General features: G+C 47.5%; 3 protein-coding genes across 52 annotated transcripts in view; 2 read left to right on the top strand and 1 right to left on the bottom strand.

Moving 5' to 3' along the window:
- Positions 1-1,085: 1,085 nt before the first annotated feature.
- Positions 1,086-6,777, top strand: LOC118376319 (E3 ubiquitin-protein ligase MSL2-like). Its single transcript, XM_035763022.2, is given in 4 exon segments — positions 1,086-2,547; positions 4,575-5,269; positions 5,271-5,915; positions 6,010-6,777. Coding segments are annotated over 4 exon segments (1,785 nt in total). The 5' UTR covers positions 1,086-2,405; the 3' UTR covers positions 6,313-6,777.
- Positions 6,778-7,157: 380 nt separating this feature from the next.
- LOC118376320 (tumor necrosis factor ligand superfamily member 10-like) lies at positions 7,158-17,646 on the bottom strand. Of its 50 annotated transcripts, none has more exons than XM_052501693.1 (10): positions 17,137-17,617; positions 13,716-13,856; positions 13,524-13,667; positions 13,324-13,419; positions 13,060-13,227; positions 12,869-13,012; positions 12,255-12,300; positions 11,803-11,919; positions 10,383-10,627; positions 7,158-8,605 (listed from the first exon to the last, which is right to left on the bottom strand). In XM_052501693.1, exons 1-10 carry the CDS (start codon positions 17,251-17,253, stop codon positions 8,396-8,398), a joined length of 1,428 nt encoding a protein of 475 aa, XP_052357653.1. In that variant the 5' UTR covers positions 17,254-17,617; the 3' UTR covers positions 7,158-8,395. The 50 variants fall into 50 exon arrangements, with proteins under 50 accessions (XP_052357653.1, XP_052357674.1, XP_052357677.1 ...); XM_052501714.1 differs by having other exon boundaries at positions 13,060-13,251; positions 13,324-13,371; positions 17,137-17,616; XM_052501717.1 differs by having other exon boundaries at positions 13,060-13,251; positions 13,324-13,395; positions 13,548-13,667; positions 17,137-17,616.
- LOC118373797 (TRAF2 and NCK-interacting protein kinase-like) overlaps positions 16,306-18,184 on the top strand; it is a 131,675-nt gene continuing 129,796 nt past the window's right edge. Inside the window, exon 1 of the mRNA XM_052501635.1 lies at positions 16,306-17,093. Within this exon, the coding sequence (XP_052357595.1) occupies positions 17,091-17,093 (3 nt within the window). The 5' untranslated portion in view covers positions 16,306-17,090. The remainder of the gene's footprint in view (positions 17,094-18,184) is intronic.

Genomic DNA, 18,184 nt, shown 5'->3' with positions numbered 1-18,184 from the left:
CAGATGTTAATGGTCACATACACATGGTTAGCAGATGTTAATGTGAGTGTAGCGAAATGCTTGTGCTTCCAGTTCCGACAATGCAGTAATAACCAACGAGTAATCTAACCTAACAATTCCAAAACTACTACCTTATACACACAAGTGTAAAGGGATAAAGAATATGTACATAAAGATATATGAATGAGTGATGGTACAGAACGGCATAGGCAAGATGGAGTAGATGGTATCGAGTACAGTATATACATATGAGATGATTAATGTAGGGTATGTAAACAAAGTAGCATAGTTTAAAGTGGCTAGTGATACATGTATTACATAAAGATGCAGTAGATGATATAGAGTACAGTATATACATATACATATGAGACGAGTAATGTAGGGTATGTAAACATTGTATTAAGTAGCATCCACTAATGTTCCATCCTCACAGGCCCCTGAGCCTGTGTAGGGGTGTGATTTGGAGTATGGCTGAAGTAGTGGGATGTTTTTTTAAATTCATTTTATTTTTGCATAGTATGTGGTGGGTTTATTCTCATTCACTACACGTACAGTAGGTGGCGGCATGCACCTTCAACGTTTGTATGCGGACCGCCATAATACCAGAGGAGAAGAAGAAAGCAAAGACAGTATAGTATGAAGATCAGCCAACACTGCTTGTAGGCGATGTCATGGTGATGTTGGCTAGCTAAACTCATGCATAGAACCAGTCTATCGCGCCAAACTGCGCATGTGCAGGCCGTCAAGTCAAAGGCACTCCTTCAATATAAAGTTGTTTTTGACGAGAATGAAAACGTGTCAGTTTGTCACTTTAACGAGGTACTACTTAAAACATTGGCTCGATTCTATGTTGCGCCTTTAGATTTTGAGGAAATGAACAACTAAGGAAGAATGTTTTACTTTCTCATTGATTTCTCGAACCCCAAACCCCAACCTGGTCCTGTTTGGTCTGTTTCGCAAGCGCTCCCGGAAGTCTCGCGATGCTGCGCTCCTGGGTTTAGAAACTCTGTGAAGAAAGTGTCTTGGCTGCCGGAAAGCCACACGAAGAAGAATTTTATTCTCGCGAGATGTGAGAAACAGCGCCCCTCTGTTTGATTGACTGCTGGGAGGAAACGGGAGGGGAGAATAACCTCCGCGCCTGGCGATAGCAGCAGGCTATACAAACACACAACTGTTACAATCTTACTCCAATAATACACATGAGTGTTATTCTTCTTCGAACGCTAACATAACGCCGTCGCACCGATTGCTTTTTTGCTCATACTCAATCGGAGAGGAGGGAAAAAACAAAGGACTAGTTCCAAAAAGAGGAAAAGCGGCCTATTTTTGTTCTTGATATCCTGGTGCCGCCGGTGCAATCTCGCACGGCCGGCGTAAATATACTCCGGTGCTCTGACGGGCGCTCATTTTACTTCTTCAACAAAGATTTCCATACTCTCTTTCCATTCTCCACTACCTCTTCCAGTTTACCCCCTCTTGTTAGTTATCCTGTGGTAACTGGCTTTAACTCCGTGCGCTAGCGGGAGCCAAGGCGGCCTGTTTTGTTTTGCAGCGTATCCGCCATGAACCGCGGACAACAACAGAATCTGAGCGTGCTGCTTTGCTGACTATCACTGCCTACGTGCCACGAATATGCAGGCCATAAGTCGAGGAGCCAACTTTAGATAAAAATCTGAGGAAGATGCGAAGGAGGGAATGCGGGAGAACAAACGAATAAGATTTCACTATTAACGTTAGCAAAGCAGCTCTGTTTGAATTTGGTACGAAGGTGCCTAACAGTGTATAATTGGAGGCCGGAGTTGGAGAAAGAGCGCCACCACACCAGTGACTGTATTGTTGTTGAATTATAACTCGACCAGCGAGTGCTGCTCGCTCCACGGATCGTGTGAAAGACAAGTGTACGGGCTTTGATTAATTCATTTGTTCGAGATTTATTTTTGTATGTATGCACTTAATGGGATTAACCGTTTTATTTTTATGCCATGATGATCATTTGGGCATATTTCGTTCCGTGGAAAAGAGGAAAACGCTAAAGATGAATTGGTTGTGATTATGAATACAGTAATGTTCTACCCATGCTACCACGAAAAGACTTCATAACTGTGTGTTTAACTGATTTGCAGCTAACTTACATTCTAGCTGTATCACACATTTACCTATTTGGTGCATAGACGATCTTACCAGCACTATTTTGGCGATAAAGCTACACTAGGTTAGCACCATTAGTATTTAGCTAGCTACATCAGCCATCCCATCCTCCTTTAGGCAATAATAGGACGGACGAGAAGGGAGTTGTGGGCCTCTTCTCCATTTAAACGTGAGCCACAGGACTTTCGCCGGAGGACCTGTGTTTGCGCGTTAGTTTTTTTTCTCGGACTGGATGTTTCCGTTCCTTGGCTGTTGAGATGAACCCGGTGAATGCCACCACTCTGTACGTGTCCGCGTGTCGTTCGGTGCTGCAGTGCGACCCTCGCGACCCCCGGGCCCTGGCGGAGCTCTACAAGCAGCTGCCCTTCTTTCGTCAGTCGTTGTCCTGCCTCGTATGTGGTAAGTGCATCGGTAGTATTATTTTAAGGGGCTCGGTTCCCCTGTATATATCCATACAGCTACTATACCTAACTAGCTTCGCTGTATCCCCGCCATGGAACACCAGGCATTGTGACACACCCCCGTTCCCATTGGATGTCGGGGAGACTAGTTAGCCGACGGCGTGGATGTCTACTTTAACTAACTAGGCTAGCTACTGCACGTCTCCCTGCGATCCATTTCAATGTATTCCATAGCTTCACACTGATCCTGGCTGATTTGACCGAATTGCTTGAATAAAAGCAAACTAGTAGCTAGCTATTGCACGGGTTAGCTACATTTCCCCATTCTTCATAGCGAGGTAGCTAACCTAAATCCAGCTGCTCCACCCCATGTGTAACTAAATCACTGTCGGACAGGTACATGTATTTGTACAGCCAGAACAGAAGCTAGTGTTTGTCAGATGTTTATTTATTCATTCAACGTCCTTTGTTCTGTCCGGTGCCCTCGTGACTCTGTCAGTGGGGGGGCATGTTTGTGTTGTGAGACGGTGCGTGCGCAGTCTTTAAAAATGCATTTCGAGCCGAGCCCCTTCCTAAACAGGAAGGCAGCCGCACTAGCCCAGTCAAGAATACTACTGGTGTTTTTGTCCTTTTTTGTGTGGGGTGGGAGTGATGATTATACACGAGGTTCATTCAATGAGGTGACGTTTTTACTCGCTGTTTATTATCTATGCATAGTCACCTAACGTTACCTACATGTACAAATTACCTCGACCAACCTCTACCCCGCACATTGACTCGGTACCGGTACCCCCTGTATATAGTCTCCACATTGACCCGGTACCCCCTGTATATAGTCTCCACATTGACCCGGTACCCCCTGTATATAGTCTCCACATTGACCCGGTACCGGTACCCCCTGTATATAGCCTCCACATTGACCCGGTACCGGTGCCCCCTGTATATAGTACCTGTACCGGTGCCCCCTGTATATAGCCTCCACATTGACTCTGTACCAGTACCCCCTGTATATAGCCTCCACATTGACTCTGTACCGGTACCCCCTGTATATAGCCTCCACATTGACTCTGTACCGGTACCCCCTGTATATAGCCTCCACATTGACTCAGTACCGGTACCCCCTGTATATATTTAGTAAGTGTTTTCTTAACTGCATTGAGGGTTAAGGACTTGTAAGCACTTGTTTCATCTTATTTTTATGTAACCTTTATTTAACTAGGCAAGTCGGTTAAGAACAAATTCTTATTTGCAATGACTGCCTACCGGGGAACAGTGGGTTAACTCCCTTGTTCAGGGGTAGAAAGACAGATTTCTACCTTGTTAGCTCTGGGATTCGTTCCAGCAACCTTTCAGTTACTGGCCCACTAAACATGACTGAAGTCGGAGCTGCAGCCGCTGGGTAGAGGACGCATCCAACATGGTCTATATCTAAGGCGTTTTTGTTTTTCTAAATGAAACTCTGCAGCGTGAGTCTCAGCTGCCATCCCTAACGACCACTGTTGCTAAGGAAGCTGCTCTCAAAAGCACAGCGGTCATCAAGCCTTGCAGAGGCAATCAGTGTTGAGACGCCTCTTTGAATATTACCGCTTTATAAACAGTTGAAATATGCATTTAACAGAATATGAACCCTCTTCACTTTCTACCTGGACCATGTTATACTTTATATGACAAAGGGGTTTATTCAAAACCAATGTTGTTGACTTAATTGACATGCTGTTGCTTTGGTGTTGTGCTCACTTCATTACAGTTGAATATTCAGAGCGGAAGAGCAATTGAATGAATCACTTTTGTATTTAGCCCACCACCTCTACTCATTATCATTAGTCCACTGCTAAGCTACATATCATCAACTCCTTATTAAGGATGATTATGGCTCCTGTTTATGGTTTGTTGTGTTATGTTGTATGGACAATTGTAATGCTGCCGTTGGAGTGATTTATATCTCAACTGTTCTCACCTAGTTGAATAAAGGATAAATAAATGTTTGTCTTAGCATAAATGACTGAAGATGATTCTCTACTCCAGGTAACCTGCTGCAGGACCCCATAGCGCCCACTAACTCCCAGTGCCAGCACTATGTGTGTCGGGGCTGTAAGGGCCAGAGGATGCTGCTCAAGCCGTCCTGTTCCTGGTGTAAAGACTACTCCCGCTTCCAGGAGAACAGGCAGCTCTCCTTATTGGTCCACTGCTACAGGAAGCTCTGCCTCTACATCGCCCAATCACCTCTCGCCCCGCACATTGCTAGCGCAGCCAGTGATTCGCCCGACCTCCTCGCCATTCTTAACGAGGGCCTGTCATTGGCCGAAAGCGAGCAGGAAGAGGAGGACACTATGGATTTGGCGAGCCAGTCTCCGCCGACGGCCCCCTCAATTTCTGACCTCAGACCTACTGAGGCTCTGCCTGCAGAGGAGAGCCAGGAGGAGGGGCTTATCCCTGTGGGTGGGGTTAACGGGCTTCACGACTGTAACGGCCTGGCCAATCAGGACTTGCCACCACCTATTACCTTAGCTACAGGTGGAGGTGTCCTGAAGCAGGAGAGCTTGGGGGAGGAGCTACCTGTGTGTGTTGACATGGTAGGTAGTGGGGAGGTGGGACTTTGTAACATTAGCACATTTGGGGAGGAGCTTAATAAACATGGCGGAGGTCTGCTGTTGAGCGTGGAGGAGGTTCTTAGGACCTTGGAGCCAGAACCCAACCCTGAACTGCCTGACCAGCCAGATAATCCCTTTGTACCCCCACAACGGATCTTACTGCCCTCCTACCCCTGACTCCCCTCGCCTCACCCCCTCCCTCCCCCCAGAGGACATCCCTAGACTTCCCCTGCCTCCCCCCCAGCCCACCCCTGCCCTTCCCCGCCTACCCCCTCACTGCCACCGCAAGCGTTCACGCTCTGAGAGTGACAGTGAGAAGGTGCATCCCCTCCCCATCGCCACCATCCTCAGAGGCCCACCCCTGGGCGCCACCAACCCCCTTCACCTCCCAATCGCCACTGTCAAACGGGAGCCCAAACTCCCTTCCGCCATCACCCCGCCTCACCTGGCGCCCGTGCCGAATGGAGGGCCTCCCAAGGTGGGTAAGACGATGCTGGTGTCATCCAAGGGCCTGAAGAAGAGTCTGGAGCACCACGGGGGCCCTAAGAAGGCATACACCAAGGCCAGGCAGGGGGTCCCCAAGCCCCGCGCCCAGCCCCGTGACCGCCTGCCCCCCCACGGCCATGCTCACCCTCTCTCTCACCCACCCAGCCCATCCAAGCCCCTGTACAAGAAGCCGGTGGAGAAGAAGGGCTGTAAGTGTGGGAGAGCCACTCAGAACCCCTCTGTTCTCACCTGCAGGGGGCAGCGCTGCCCCTGCTACTCAAACCGCAAGGTGAGTTGCTATAGATTTACTATGGCTTGGTCTGAAATCCGTGTTCCCCTATCTGTAGTTCAATGATTGTAAATAATATTCATATTCCTCCAAGGCATGTCTGGACTGTATCTGCCGCGGCTGCCAGAACTCCTACATGGCGAACGGGGAGAAGAAGCTGGAGGCGTTTGCGGTTCCAGAGAAGGCTCTAGAACAGACACGGCTCACGCTCGGCATCAACCTCACCTCCATCACAGCTGCAGCCCTGCGTAGCCCGGCAACCAGCAACACCCCACATGGCAACCAGCTCATCACCACGGCAACAGGAGCGACGGGGGTGTCCTTCCTGTCCGGGGTAGGGCCAGGACATGAGGACAGGGGGTATGATGATTCGCTGGACTTGAGGTTTGACTGTTGAAGACCCGCCCTCCCTGGACATTATTGACCAATGGGCTGTGCAGATGGACCTGGAGGGGCGGGGTTGAGAATAAGGCAGCTACTGTGACAGGCGGTAGAGGGAGTGTTACTCAGAGACACATATACACTCTCCATACAGCGCCTGGAACGTGCTTTTGGTCTTACGTACTGATGAGATGGATGGAAGAGGGATATCGTTACTGTATGTTCAGAGATTTTTATTTTGTGAGGGTTAGAAGTTTTGTTTTGTACTATCGGTGATGTGTAGGGCATGACGTGTTGGCCTGCGATAGGCTCGTTGTGCTGTGTGTCAGGGGGGGTGGTACCGTAGATGGGGGTAGGGTGCCATTTGACAGGCCCTAGGCCTGTTGGTAGGACTCAGCCACAGACCGACATCAGTAGACTGACTGTAATTTATGAACTTTTGTTTTTGTACACAGAACTTATTAAATTCCATTTAAGAGGATGTTTTATGATATATTTTATAAGTTACATTAACAAACATTTGCAGTATTTATTGGATGTCACCTAACCTAGTGGGCCACACCCACTCCAACTGTCAGCCTATCAAATCCGGTGTGGGCGGTTCTGTCTAAATGATGTCCCTGTCCTATTAGTTTCTGCTGTGTCTCCAGCTGTCGTTTTGTTTCCCTCGGGCATTAAAAACCTGTAATATACATGGAACATATTTCCACAAAAAAGAAAATCAAAACCTAAGTTGTGTTGTTTCTTTTTGACACTTACACCAAAGCAAAATGAAAGAGTATTTAAAGTCCAATAAAATAATCACAATTCACATTACACAAATTGCTTCACATGACTTACCATGCACAGTGCATACCTCCACCCTCCTTTGTCCTGTGGAGTCAGGTCACCTGCAGTCTTTAGTATGACCACTAGTAGTCAGTAACATCTACCCACCAGCAGGTGGTGTGAGATGCTTGATATAATGTCCACACATAAGACGCCTTGACCCAAGTCTGTTTTGTTGTGATAGATTGGTACTGAATGCTTACTGCTATACATGACCACAAGTGATGGTAGCCTATATTAGTTTCTTTGGAGTCTTTATTGTGCACATTTACAGACATGTTTTCTACATGAACATGAGAGCAGTTGGACTCGAGCACAAGTGATTAACATCAACAACATATTTGGTGTGTGTCTCCATGGTCACTTCCACGGCCACACACATCTGGATCTACAGGAGTCATGAACAAACGGTAAAATGATTCAACCCCCCCCCCTCCAGTGAGGCGGGTTAACTGGTAACCCTGTCCAGACCTCTCCGCTTGTCTGTACCTATGGATATATAGGTCAGTCCATCATCTGTCGGGAGAATCGGTAAATCTTTTAGTAGAGTGAATATTACCCATGTCCTAACACTGGTTCCCATAGTGACAGTCGGTCTGGGCTACAGTACAGTAGGCCTCCTGGGTCATGGCCTTAAACATCTATACTGTGAAACAAAGTGGAAAAGTGCTGTATTGAATGTGTGGTCGCAGGCGGTGTTACTCAGGTCAGAGCTTGGGGTTGTGTTAAAAATATGACAGGCTACAATCAAACAACATTCAATGTCCATACAGTTCTAACACAACCACAACACCAAAACACCCCACGTTCATATTTACATTAAAATCATCTGAGTTCAGACAAACAGGAGAAGGAGACTCATCCTTTTAGGACAGATGAAAAGAGTACTAAGACTTATTCACAATTATCCCCTCACTTTTCATTGGTTAATTATTGGTCATTTGTCCAATGAAGTTCTAAAGCAGATGTTGAACCCCTACCTCACGCCACTCAGCTGCTTTTCATCCAATCAACACAGGCCTGCTGGCCTTGGACACAGCTCATTGGATGAGCCATGAGCGAAGGCTGGATCCTAGGCACCTGGGTGTGGTTGGATAACCACACAAGCTCCGCTCACATGTCCAGCAGGGTCGCAGAGCTTAAATCTTTGTACAACACACACACACACAGCTCTCAAATGATTTGTCTGTCAGCACACACACATGGCTCCCAAACAGTGTGTATCCCAGGTTCCAGCCCTCTGAGTCACCATACAGACCAACCCCTGACCTCTAGCTGACCAGGAAAGCCCCGAAGAAGCTGCTCCTCTCATCCATGTCGATGGCGGAGACATTGCTAACGGTGACGAGGACGTGATCTCCGGCAGCCAATGGGAACAGCCCCCCCTGGTGGGCGGAGTGCAGAGAAAACTGGGAGTCCCGGGACCAGCAGGAGGTCCTGCTTGTCTTCATCAGCAGGATGGGTACTGGGTAGGAGGACACCTGGTGGAGGAGACAGCACCATCACTACAACTACCTTCCATAAACTCTCACGATATCATATACAGTTGAAGTCTGAAGTTTAGATACACTTAGGTTGGAGTCTTTAAAACTCATTATTCAACCACTCCACAAATTTCTTGTTAACAAACTATAGTTTTGGCAAGTCAGTTAGGACATCTACTTTGTGCATGACACAAGTCATTTTTCCAACAATTGTTTACAGACAGATTAATTCACTTATAATTCACTGTATCACAATTCCAGTGGGTCAGAAGTTTACATACACTAAGTTGATTGTGCCTTTATTAAACAGCTTGGAAAATTCCAGAAAATTATGAAATGGCTTTAGAGGCTTCTGTTAGGCTAATTGACATCATTTGAGTCATTTGGAGGTGTACCTGTGGATGTATTTCAAGGCCTACCTTCAAACTCGGTGCCTCTGCTTGACATCATGAGAAAATCAAAAGAAATCAGCCAAGACCTCAGAAAAAAATTGTAGACCTTCACAAGTCTGGTTCATCCTTAGGTGCAATTTCCAAACGCCTGAAGGTACCACATTCATATGTACACACAATAGTACGTAAGTATAAACACCATGGGACCACGCAGCCGTCATACCGCTCAGGAAGGAGACGCGTTCTGTCTCCTAGAGACGAACATCCTTTGGTGCAAAAAGTGCAAATCAATCCCAGAACAACAGCAAAGGACCTTGTGAAGATGCTGGAAGAAACAGGTACAAAATTATCTATATCTACAGTAAAATAAGTCCTACATCGACATAACCTGAAAGGCCGCTCAGCAAGGAAGAAGCCACTGCTCCAAAACCGCCACAAAAAAGCCAAACTACGGTTTTGAACTGCACATGGAGACAAAGATCGTACATTTTAGAGAAATTTCCTCTGGTCTGATGAAACTAAAATATAACTTTTTGGCCATAATGACCATCGTTATGTTTGGAGGAAAAAGGGGGGAGGCTTGCAAGCCGAAAAACACCATCCCAACCGTGCAGCGTGGGGGTGGCAGCATCATGTTGTGGGGGTGCTTTTCTGCAGGAGGGACTGGTGCGCTTCACAAAATAGGTGGCATCATGAAGGAGGAAAATTATGTGGATATATTGAAGCAACATCTCAAGACATCAGTCAGGAAGTTAAAGCTTGGTTGCAAATGGGTCTTCCAAATGGACAATGACCCCAAGCATACTTCCAAAGTTGTGGCAAAATGGCTTAAGGACAACAAAGTCAAGGTATTGGAGTGGCCATCACAAAGCCCTGAACTTAATCCTATAGAGCATTTGTGGGCAGAACTGAAAAAACGTGTGCGAGCAAGGAGGCCTACAAACCTGACTCAGTTACATCAGCTCTGTTAGGAGTAATGGGACAAAATTCACCCAACTTATTGTGGGGAGCTTGTGGAAGGTTACCAAAAACGTGTGACCCAAGATAACCAATTTAAAGGCAATGCTACCAAATACTAATTGAGTGTATGTAAACTTCTGACCCACTGGGAATATGATGAAAGAAATAAAAGCTGAAATAAATCATTCTGTCTACTATTATTCTGACATTTCACATTGTTAAAATAATATGGTGATCCTAACTGACCAAAGACAGGGAATTCTTACTAGGATTAAATGTCAGGAATTGTGAAAAACTGAGTTTAAATGTATTTGGGTAAGGTGTATGTAAACTTCCGACTTCAACTGTAGCTATCCAAAACTTTAAAAACAAACGCTCTTATAGGACAAATGTTGAACACAACTGTGGCACCGTGAACTCACTTTCTTATAGACATACTGCAGCATGGGTCTCCCCCTCTGCTCCCTGTCCTCTTCCTCCTCTTCTTCCCCCTCCTCTCCCTCGGGGTGGGTGTGTCTGAAGTAGGTCTGGGCATAGATATAATAGAGTCCTGGGCGAGGCACCACCAGCTCCCCGTCAACCAATCGGACTTCCTGAAGGAATGCCAGCCCATTATGCCCCTCCCACCATGAGATCTTCTGCCCCTGCACACGCCGCCCCGGGGAACCTGTGGCCAGACACGAAGGAGAAAGGCGATAGTAGGCAGGGTCAAGGGTCAGGAGTTGGACAGAGCTAGGTCTTAAGACAGAATACAATAGAATTGGTTGAGAATAGAACAGTCTACGGACAGCGAGTATACGGAACATTAGGAACGTCTCCCTAATATTGTGTGTTGCACAATATTAGGAAGATATTGTGCAACACCCCTTTGCCCTCAGAACAGCCTCAATTCGTTGGGACATGGACTCTACAAGGTGTCGAAAGTGTTCTACAGGGATGCTGGCCCATGTTGACTCCAATGCTCCAATATCAAGTTGGCTGGATGTCCTTTGGGTGGTGGACCATTCTTGATACACAAGGGAAACTGTTGATGGTGAAAAACCCAGCATCGTTGCAGTTCTTGACACAAACCGGTGCGCCTGGCACCTACTAACATACCCTATTCAAAGACATTTAAATCTTTTGTCTTGCCCATTCATCCTCTGATTGGCACACACACAATCCATGTCTCATGGCTTAAAGATCCCTCTTTCACCTGTCTCCTCCCCTTCATCTACACTGATTGAAGTAGATTTAACAAGTGACATCAATAAGGGATCATAGCTTTCACCTGGATTCACCTGGTCATGGAAACAGTAGATGTTCTTAATGTTTTGTCCACTAAGTGTAAATGGCCTCAATTCCCTCAATAGATATTATTGAAAGTGTGTTATAAGATGCCATAAATGTCAAAACAATAAAATACTGTATGTCTACAGACTAGGCCTGGGCTATAAATGGAACACTTCACACCGAGCTGTCAGTCTGTTCAGGGCTGGTGCATTCTACCAGATCTACCACTGGGTTAAAAGCTCACATGGGACACATACTGCTTGCTGTATGTATTTCTAATTACTGTAGTGATATGTAATCACTTTGAAGCTCTCCTCTCCCCTCTCTCTGAAGTGTACACATGCACACCTGAAGAACACAGCACACACACACACACACAAATATACACACGCACACCTGAAGAACACAGCACACACATGTGTGAGACACATGGCCCCAGAGTCTAACCTGCATTCATCAAACTCTTAACACCAGGCTTCACAGGGTTATACACATGCGCGCGCACACACACACACAGTGTCTCTGACGTAGTTGCAAAGTGTAAAGGGTGAACATTGAAATAGGTCTCACCTCCTCCCTCCCTCTCTGCTTTGGGAGCCAAGCTGCCAGTGACGTGGGCAGCGACTTTGGGGCGAGAAGGAGCCTGGTCCTCCATCACCAGTGAGGGCAACACCCTGGACACCTCATCTGACAGAGAGAGAGCTAGAACATCAATTAGTTGTCCTAGTCAAACATCAGTCAGGGATAACAACATAGAACTTGTAAAATGGACATTCCCATTAAAGGTCACTTGTATGTAGTGGTTTACTAGCATCCTGTCCATAGCTGGAAGTTGTACATCAAGCCTCCTCACGCTACAGAAACTGGAGATAGGCTCCTCACTCCTGCCCTCTGAACAAGGCTTGCTTACTTATTACTATGTTAGCTTTACTAATGCAAATCCCAGTCCGACAGGGAACAGGGTGCCGTTTTGCCCTAGTTCTTTGCCCTAGTTCTATCGGTCAGACAGGTCATTATCTCACCTCTAACTGCTGAGGAGATCTCCCTCTGATATCGCTGAGACAAAGACTGAAGAGAGAGAGAGACAGATAGAGAGAGAAGGGGGAGAGACAGACAGACAGACAGACAGACAGACAGACAGACAGACAGACAGACAGACAGACAGAGAGAGAGAGAGAGAGAGGGGTGACAGATAGAGGCAGACAGAGAGACAGAGAGAGAAAGAAGAGAAAGACCATTTATTTAACATATTTCAAATAAAAGCCCAAACCTTCTTGAAAACAGTGTGTGTGAGTGTGTCTCTGGCCAGGTGAGAACATTCCAGTGCTGATTAAACCACAGTGGATCCCATCCCAAACTGCACTACAAAGACCCCATTGTATGTCTGAAACTTTTCTGAGGCGAGTGAAGTTGCTGATCTTTGGTCAGTTTTACGTTTCCCCCCTAATGGTTAAGGTTAGGATTAAGGGTGAGTAATCTTCTCCTAGATCTGTGGATAATGGTAAATGATATATGGAGCCCCTCCGTCCAATCAGAAGACCTGGGACCCCTGCGAGGCGGATATTTACTCTATGAGGGTGTGTGTTACCTTCTCTATGAGGGTGTGTGTTACCTTCTCTATGAGGGTGTGTGTTACCTTCTCTATGAGGATGTGTGTTACCTTCTCTATGAGGATGTGTGTTACCTTCTCTATGAGGATGTGTGTTACCTTCTCTATGAGGGTGTGTGTTACCTTCTCTATGAGGGTGTGTGTTACCTTCTCTATGAGGATGTGTGTTACCTTCTCTATGAGGGTGTGTGTTACCTTCTCTATGAGGTGTGTGTTACCTTCTCTATGAGGATGTGTGTTACCTTCTCTATGAGGGTGTGTGTTACCTTCTCTATGAGGATGTGTGTTACCTTCACTATGAGGGTGTGTGTTACCTTCTCTATGAGGATGTGTGTTACCTTCTCTATGAGGGTGTGTGTTACCTTCTCTATGAGGGTGTGTGTTACCTTCTCTATGAGGGTGTGTGTTACCTTCTCTATGAGGGTGTGTGTTACCTTCTCTATGAGGATGTGTGTTACCTTCTCTATGAGGGTGTGTGTTACCTTCTCTATGAGGATGTGTGTTACCTTCTCTATGAGGGTGTGTGTTACCTTCTCTATGAGGATGTGTGTTACCTTCTCTATGAGGGTGTGTGTTACCTTCTCTATGAGTGTGTGTGTTACCTTCTCTATGAGGGTGTGTGTGTGTGTGTTACCTTCTCTATGAGGGTGTGTGTTACCTTCTCTATGAGGGTGTGTGTTACCTTCTCTATGAGGGTGTGTGTTACCTTCTCTATGAGGATGTGTGTTACCTTCTCTATGAGGATGTGTGTTACCTTCTCTATGAGGGTGTGTGTTACCTTCTCTATGAGGATGTGTGTTACCTTCTCTATGAGGATGTGTGTTACCTTCTTTATGAGGATGTGTGTTACCTTCTTTATGAGGATGTGTGTTACCTTCTCTATGAGGATGTGTAGTTGCTGTGTGACCTGCCAGCAGGGGTCTCCTCTCCCCTCGGTGGAGGAGGGTACGTGTCCCCCTCTGAGGTCGGCCCGTGTCAGACACGACACACTGCTCCTTGCAAACATCTCCTTCATCTGAACAACACACACAATGAAATACTACACACCTCCTTCCACTGAACAACAAAGAGTGTAGGCTAACGTTGTTAGGGATTCTTGGGGGACCAGTGTTGAGAACACTGCATCATAAACAGTTGTTTACTTCACTTCCTCAAGTTACACTGTAATCAAAGGAATATTGCCGTGTTCAAATGGAGTGTCTGTCTGTACACATCTTCATAACATTTCTCTGTCGCTGTTCTTTAGGTTTCAGTTTCCTGTTGTATACAGGTTGGTAATGATTAACAGCCATAACCACTGATCTCACTCACTCACTCACTCACTCACTCACTCACTCACACAGACAGACAGACAGACAGACAGACAGACAGACAGACAGACAGACAAGCCGAGAGAGGGAGAGGGGGAGTACAGGGAAGCGGAGAGAGGGGGAGTACAGGGAAGCGGAGAGAGGGGGGGAGTACAGGGAAGCGGAGAGAGGGGGAGTACAGGGAAGCGGAGAGAGTCTGGGGAGTACAGGGAAGCGGAGAGTTTCAGGGGGAGTACAGGGAAGCGGAGAGAGGGGGAGTACCAGGGAAGCGGAGAGAGGGGGAGTACAGGGAAGCGGAGAGAGGGGGAGTACAGGGAAGCGGAGAGAGGGGGGAGTACAGGGAAGCGGAGAGAGGGGGAGTACAGGGAAGCGGAGAGAGGGGGGAGTACAGGGAAGCGGAGAGAGGGGAGTACAGGGAAGCAGAGAGAGGGGGAGTACAGGGAAGCAGAGAGAGGGGGAGTACAGGGAAGCGGAGAGAGGGGGAGTACAGGGAAGCGGAGAGAGGGGGAGTACAGGGAAGCGGAGAGAGGGGGAGTACAGGGAAGCGGAGAGAGGGAGAGTACAGGGAAGCGGAGAGAGGGGGAGTACAAGTAAGCAGAGAGAGGGGAGTACAGGGAAGCAGAGAGAGGGGGAGTACAGGGAAGCGGAGAGAGGGGGAGTACAGGGAAGCGGAGAGAGGGGGAGTACAGGGAAGCAGAGAGAGGGGGAGTACAGGGAAGCGGAGAGAGGGGGAGTACAGGGAAGCAGAGAGAGGGGGAGTACAGGGAAGCGGAGAGAGGGGGAGTACAGGGAAGCAGAGAGAGGGGGAGTACAGGGAAGCGGAGAGAGGGAGAGTACAGGGAAGCGGAGAGAGGGAGAGTACAGGGAAGCGGAGAGAGGGGGAGTACAAGGAAGCAGAGAGAGAGGAGTACAGGGAAGCAGAGAGAGGGGAGTACAGGGAAGCAGAGAAGGGAGTACAGGGAAGCAGAGAGAGGGGGAGTACAGGGAAGCAGAGAGAGGGGAGTACAGGGAAGCAGAGAGGGAGAGTACAAGGAAGCAGAGAGAGGGGAGTACAGGGAAGCAGAGAGAGGGGGAGTACAGGGAAGCAGAGAGAGGGGAGTACAGGGAAGCAGAGAGAGGGGAGTACAGGGAAGCAGAGAGAGGGGGAGTACAGGGAAGCAGAGAGAGGGGAGTACAGGGAAGCAGAGAGAGGGGAGTACAGGGAAGCAGAGAGGGAGAGTACAAGGAAGCAGAGAGAGGGGAGTACAGGGAAGCAGAGAGAGGGAGTACAGGGAAGCAGAGAGGGAGAGTACAAGGAAGCAGAGAGGGGAGTACAGGGAAGCAGAGAGAGGGGAGTACAGGGAAGCAGAGAGAGGGGAGTACAGGGAAGCAGACAGATGGGAGTACAGGGAAGCAGAGAGAGGGGAGTACAGGGAAGCAGAGAGAGGGGAGTACAGGGAAGCAGAGAGAGGGGAGTACAGGAAGCAGAGAGGGAGAGTACAAGGAAGCAGAGAGAGGGGAGAGTACAGGGAAGCAGAGAGAGGGGGAGTACAGGGAAGCAGAGAGAGGGGAGTACAGGGAAGCAGAGAGAGGGGGAGTACAGGGAAGCAGAGAGAGGGGGAGTACAGGGAAGCAGAGAGGGGAGTACAGGAAGCAGAGAGAGGGGAGTCCGGTGAAGCAGAGAGGGGAGTACAGGGAAGCAGAGAGGGGAGTACAGGGAAGCAGAGAGAGGGGAGTACAGGGAAGCAGAGAGAGGGGAGTACAGGGAAGCAGAGAGAGGGGGAGTACAGGGAAGCAGAGAGAGGGGAGTACAGGGAAGCAGAGAGAGGGGAGTACAGGGAAGCAGAGAGAGGGGGAGTACAGGGAAGCAGAGAGAGGGGAGTACAGGGAAGCAGAGAGAGGGGAGTACAGGGAAGCAGAGAGAGGGGGAGTACAGGGAAGCAGAGAGAGGGGAGTACAGGGAAGCAGAGAGGGAGAGTACAAGGAAGCAGAGAGAGGGGAGTACAGGGAAGCAGAGAGAGGGGGAGTACAGGGAAGCAGAGAGAGGGGAGTACAGGGAAGCAGAGAGAGGGGAGTACAGGGAAGCAGAGAGGGGGAGTACAGGGAAGCAGAGAGAGGGGAGTACAGGGAAGCAGAGAGAGGGGGAGTACAGGGAAGCAGAGAGAGGGGAGTACAGGGAAGCAGAGAGGGAGAGTCAGCATTGTTGCTTAATCATTATGGAAAGAATCCAGGTTACACAGCTGCATGAGAGAACAAAGAGCCTAACAAAAGTCAAACATTTACAATTTCAACACCACTTGGACAATGCACTTATAATACACTTAATGTTCCCTGCTAAAACAAGGTTAAACAATAAGAAAACAATACCATTGGATAATTGGCATATCAACAAAGTTTTCTTGCAGTCAATCTTTTGCTCTCTGGGATCCTTGGGATGTCCTAACTAATGTTACCCCATTGAAGTTTAACTTTAAAATGTTTAGGGTTAGAGTAAGTTAGGGGGTAATGTTACGGGTTACGGTTAGGGTTTAGGCTAGGGACATCCCAAGCCTTCCAGACAGCACTAACCTTCTGCAGTTCTCTGCATAGAACTTCCTTATTCCCAGGGCACATCACATCACTACAACACAAACACTCCTTATCTTACAGAATGCACTGAGCATTCGCTGCACGCGTAGGCAATGTTTATTACAATCAACAAACAAGTTAGGGAAATAATTTGCAGAGCAACAAGTTTTCATGCAAAAGCTTTATTGGAACAGAACTACTTTCTCCGAGTGTGTGCGATTAGGCACAGCACAGCACAACATCGCATAATCACAAGGTAAACAACCCGTATCAAGCCTGGATCAAATGAATTTCAAATACTTTCAACATACATCATTTAGTTTGCCCGAAACAATGGAGCCAATGGAATAGTCACAAAAGTGCAATATCCAAGCTCCATCAAGCGACCTTATATGGTAAGTGTATTTTTGCTACCCCTATTTGTCACCCGGTTCTTACCGTGTTGAGGACATTAGTGAAGTATAGCACGGTGACAGTAACGGCCACGGTCTGCACCAGAATCGCAGCGAGCAGCAGAACCCCGAGAAATGAGACGCCGCTTGAGCCCCCCGCCATACCGAACACCGCCTCGCGCCCTTCTCTGTTCCGCTCCGGTTCCAGAACAAAAACGGAGTAGAGGGTAGCTAACTTCTGTCCCCCCTCCCTCCAGCAAAGAGTGAGAGAGTGAGAGGGAGAGGGAAAGTCATTGTCAGGACAGCATGCAAAAAGTATTGGAGGAACTTTCGGTTCTGGCTAAAAAATAAACCAAACCTGGAATGCAATTATTATTACGCTAGGAAATCAGTTTGCTACATAGATATAGGCAACATATCTATGTTCGGCCTACCAACATCTGCACTTCTTTCTTTGTAGGCATAGACGTATAGCTACGTGTCAATAAGTTACGTTTTTAGTATTCCATTGTTCTATTCTAAAAGAGAAACAGGATTTTTGTGTCTGGTTAATAAATGGACCTTGTTTCTCAGTTCTGTATCTTAAACATCTGGCCTCAATATGTGCTCGGGCGGGTTTTTTTTGGTCGGGGCCCCCATTTTTAGGAACTCCGTTGGGGTCTCAACTTACTGTTGAGAGTTAAAATAGTAGAACGCACAATGTGCAATTTCGACATTTGGTAGCGCATCAGCATCTTTTTCTTGTTATGTCAGTCACTCAGTTATCCCATGTCAGATTTCTTCTTTAGATTGCTAGGTAAGCTAGTCTAGCTATAAACCTTGCAGTAGGCCTAATCAGCACTAATTGACCAACCGTGCACGCAGGGAATGTGCCCTGGGGCCCTGACCTCCAGGGGGGCCTTATTGATTTTGTTAGTCACTCTCACTTAGATATCATATGAACATGGAATAAGTCATGGCAAAATGTGAATAGCAGGAAATTAACTTTAAAACTGCTGCAGTTTCTCTCACCCCAAAATGAGTAGGATTGCATGAAATTATTTTAAATCTCGCTTAGGGACCCATAAAAGCTAGAGGCACTGGTGTGTGTGTGT

This window comes from Oncorhynchus keta, chromosome 4 (assembly GCF_023373465.1).
Source record: "Oncorhynchus keta strain PuntledgeMale-10-30-2019 chromosome 4, Oket_V2, whole genome shotgun sequence".
NCBI lineage: Eukaryota > Metazoa > Chordata > Actinopteri > Salmoniformes > Salmonidae > Oncorhynchus > Oncorhynchus keta.
Note: the sequence above shows the minus strand (reverse complement) of the source record. Positions and strands in the feature narration are given on the sequence as shown.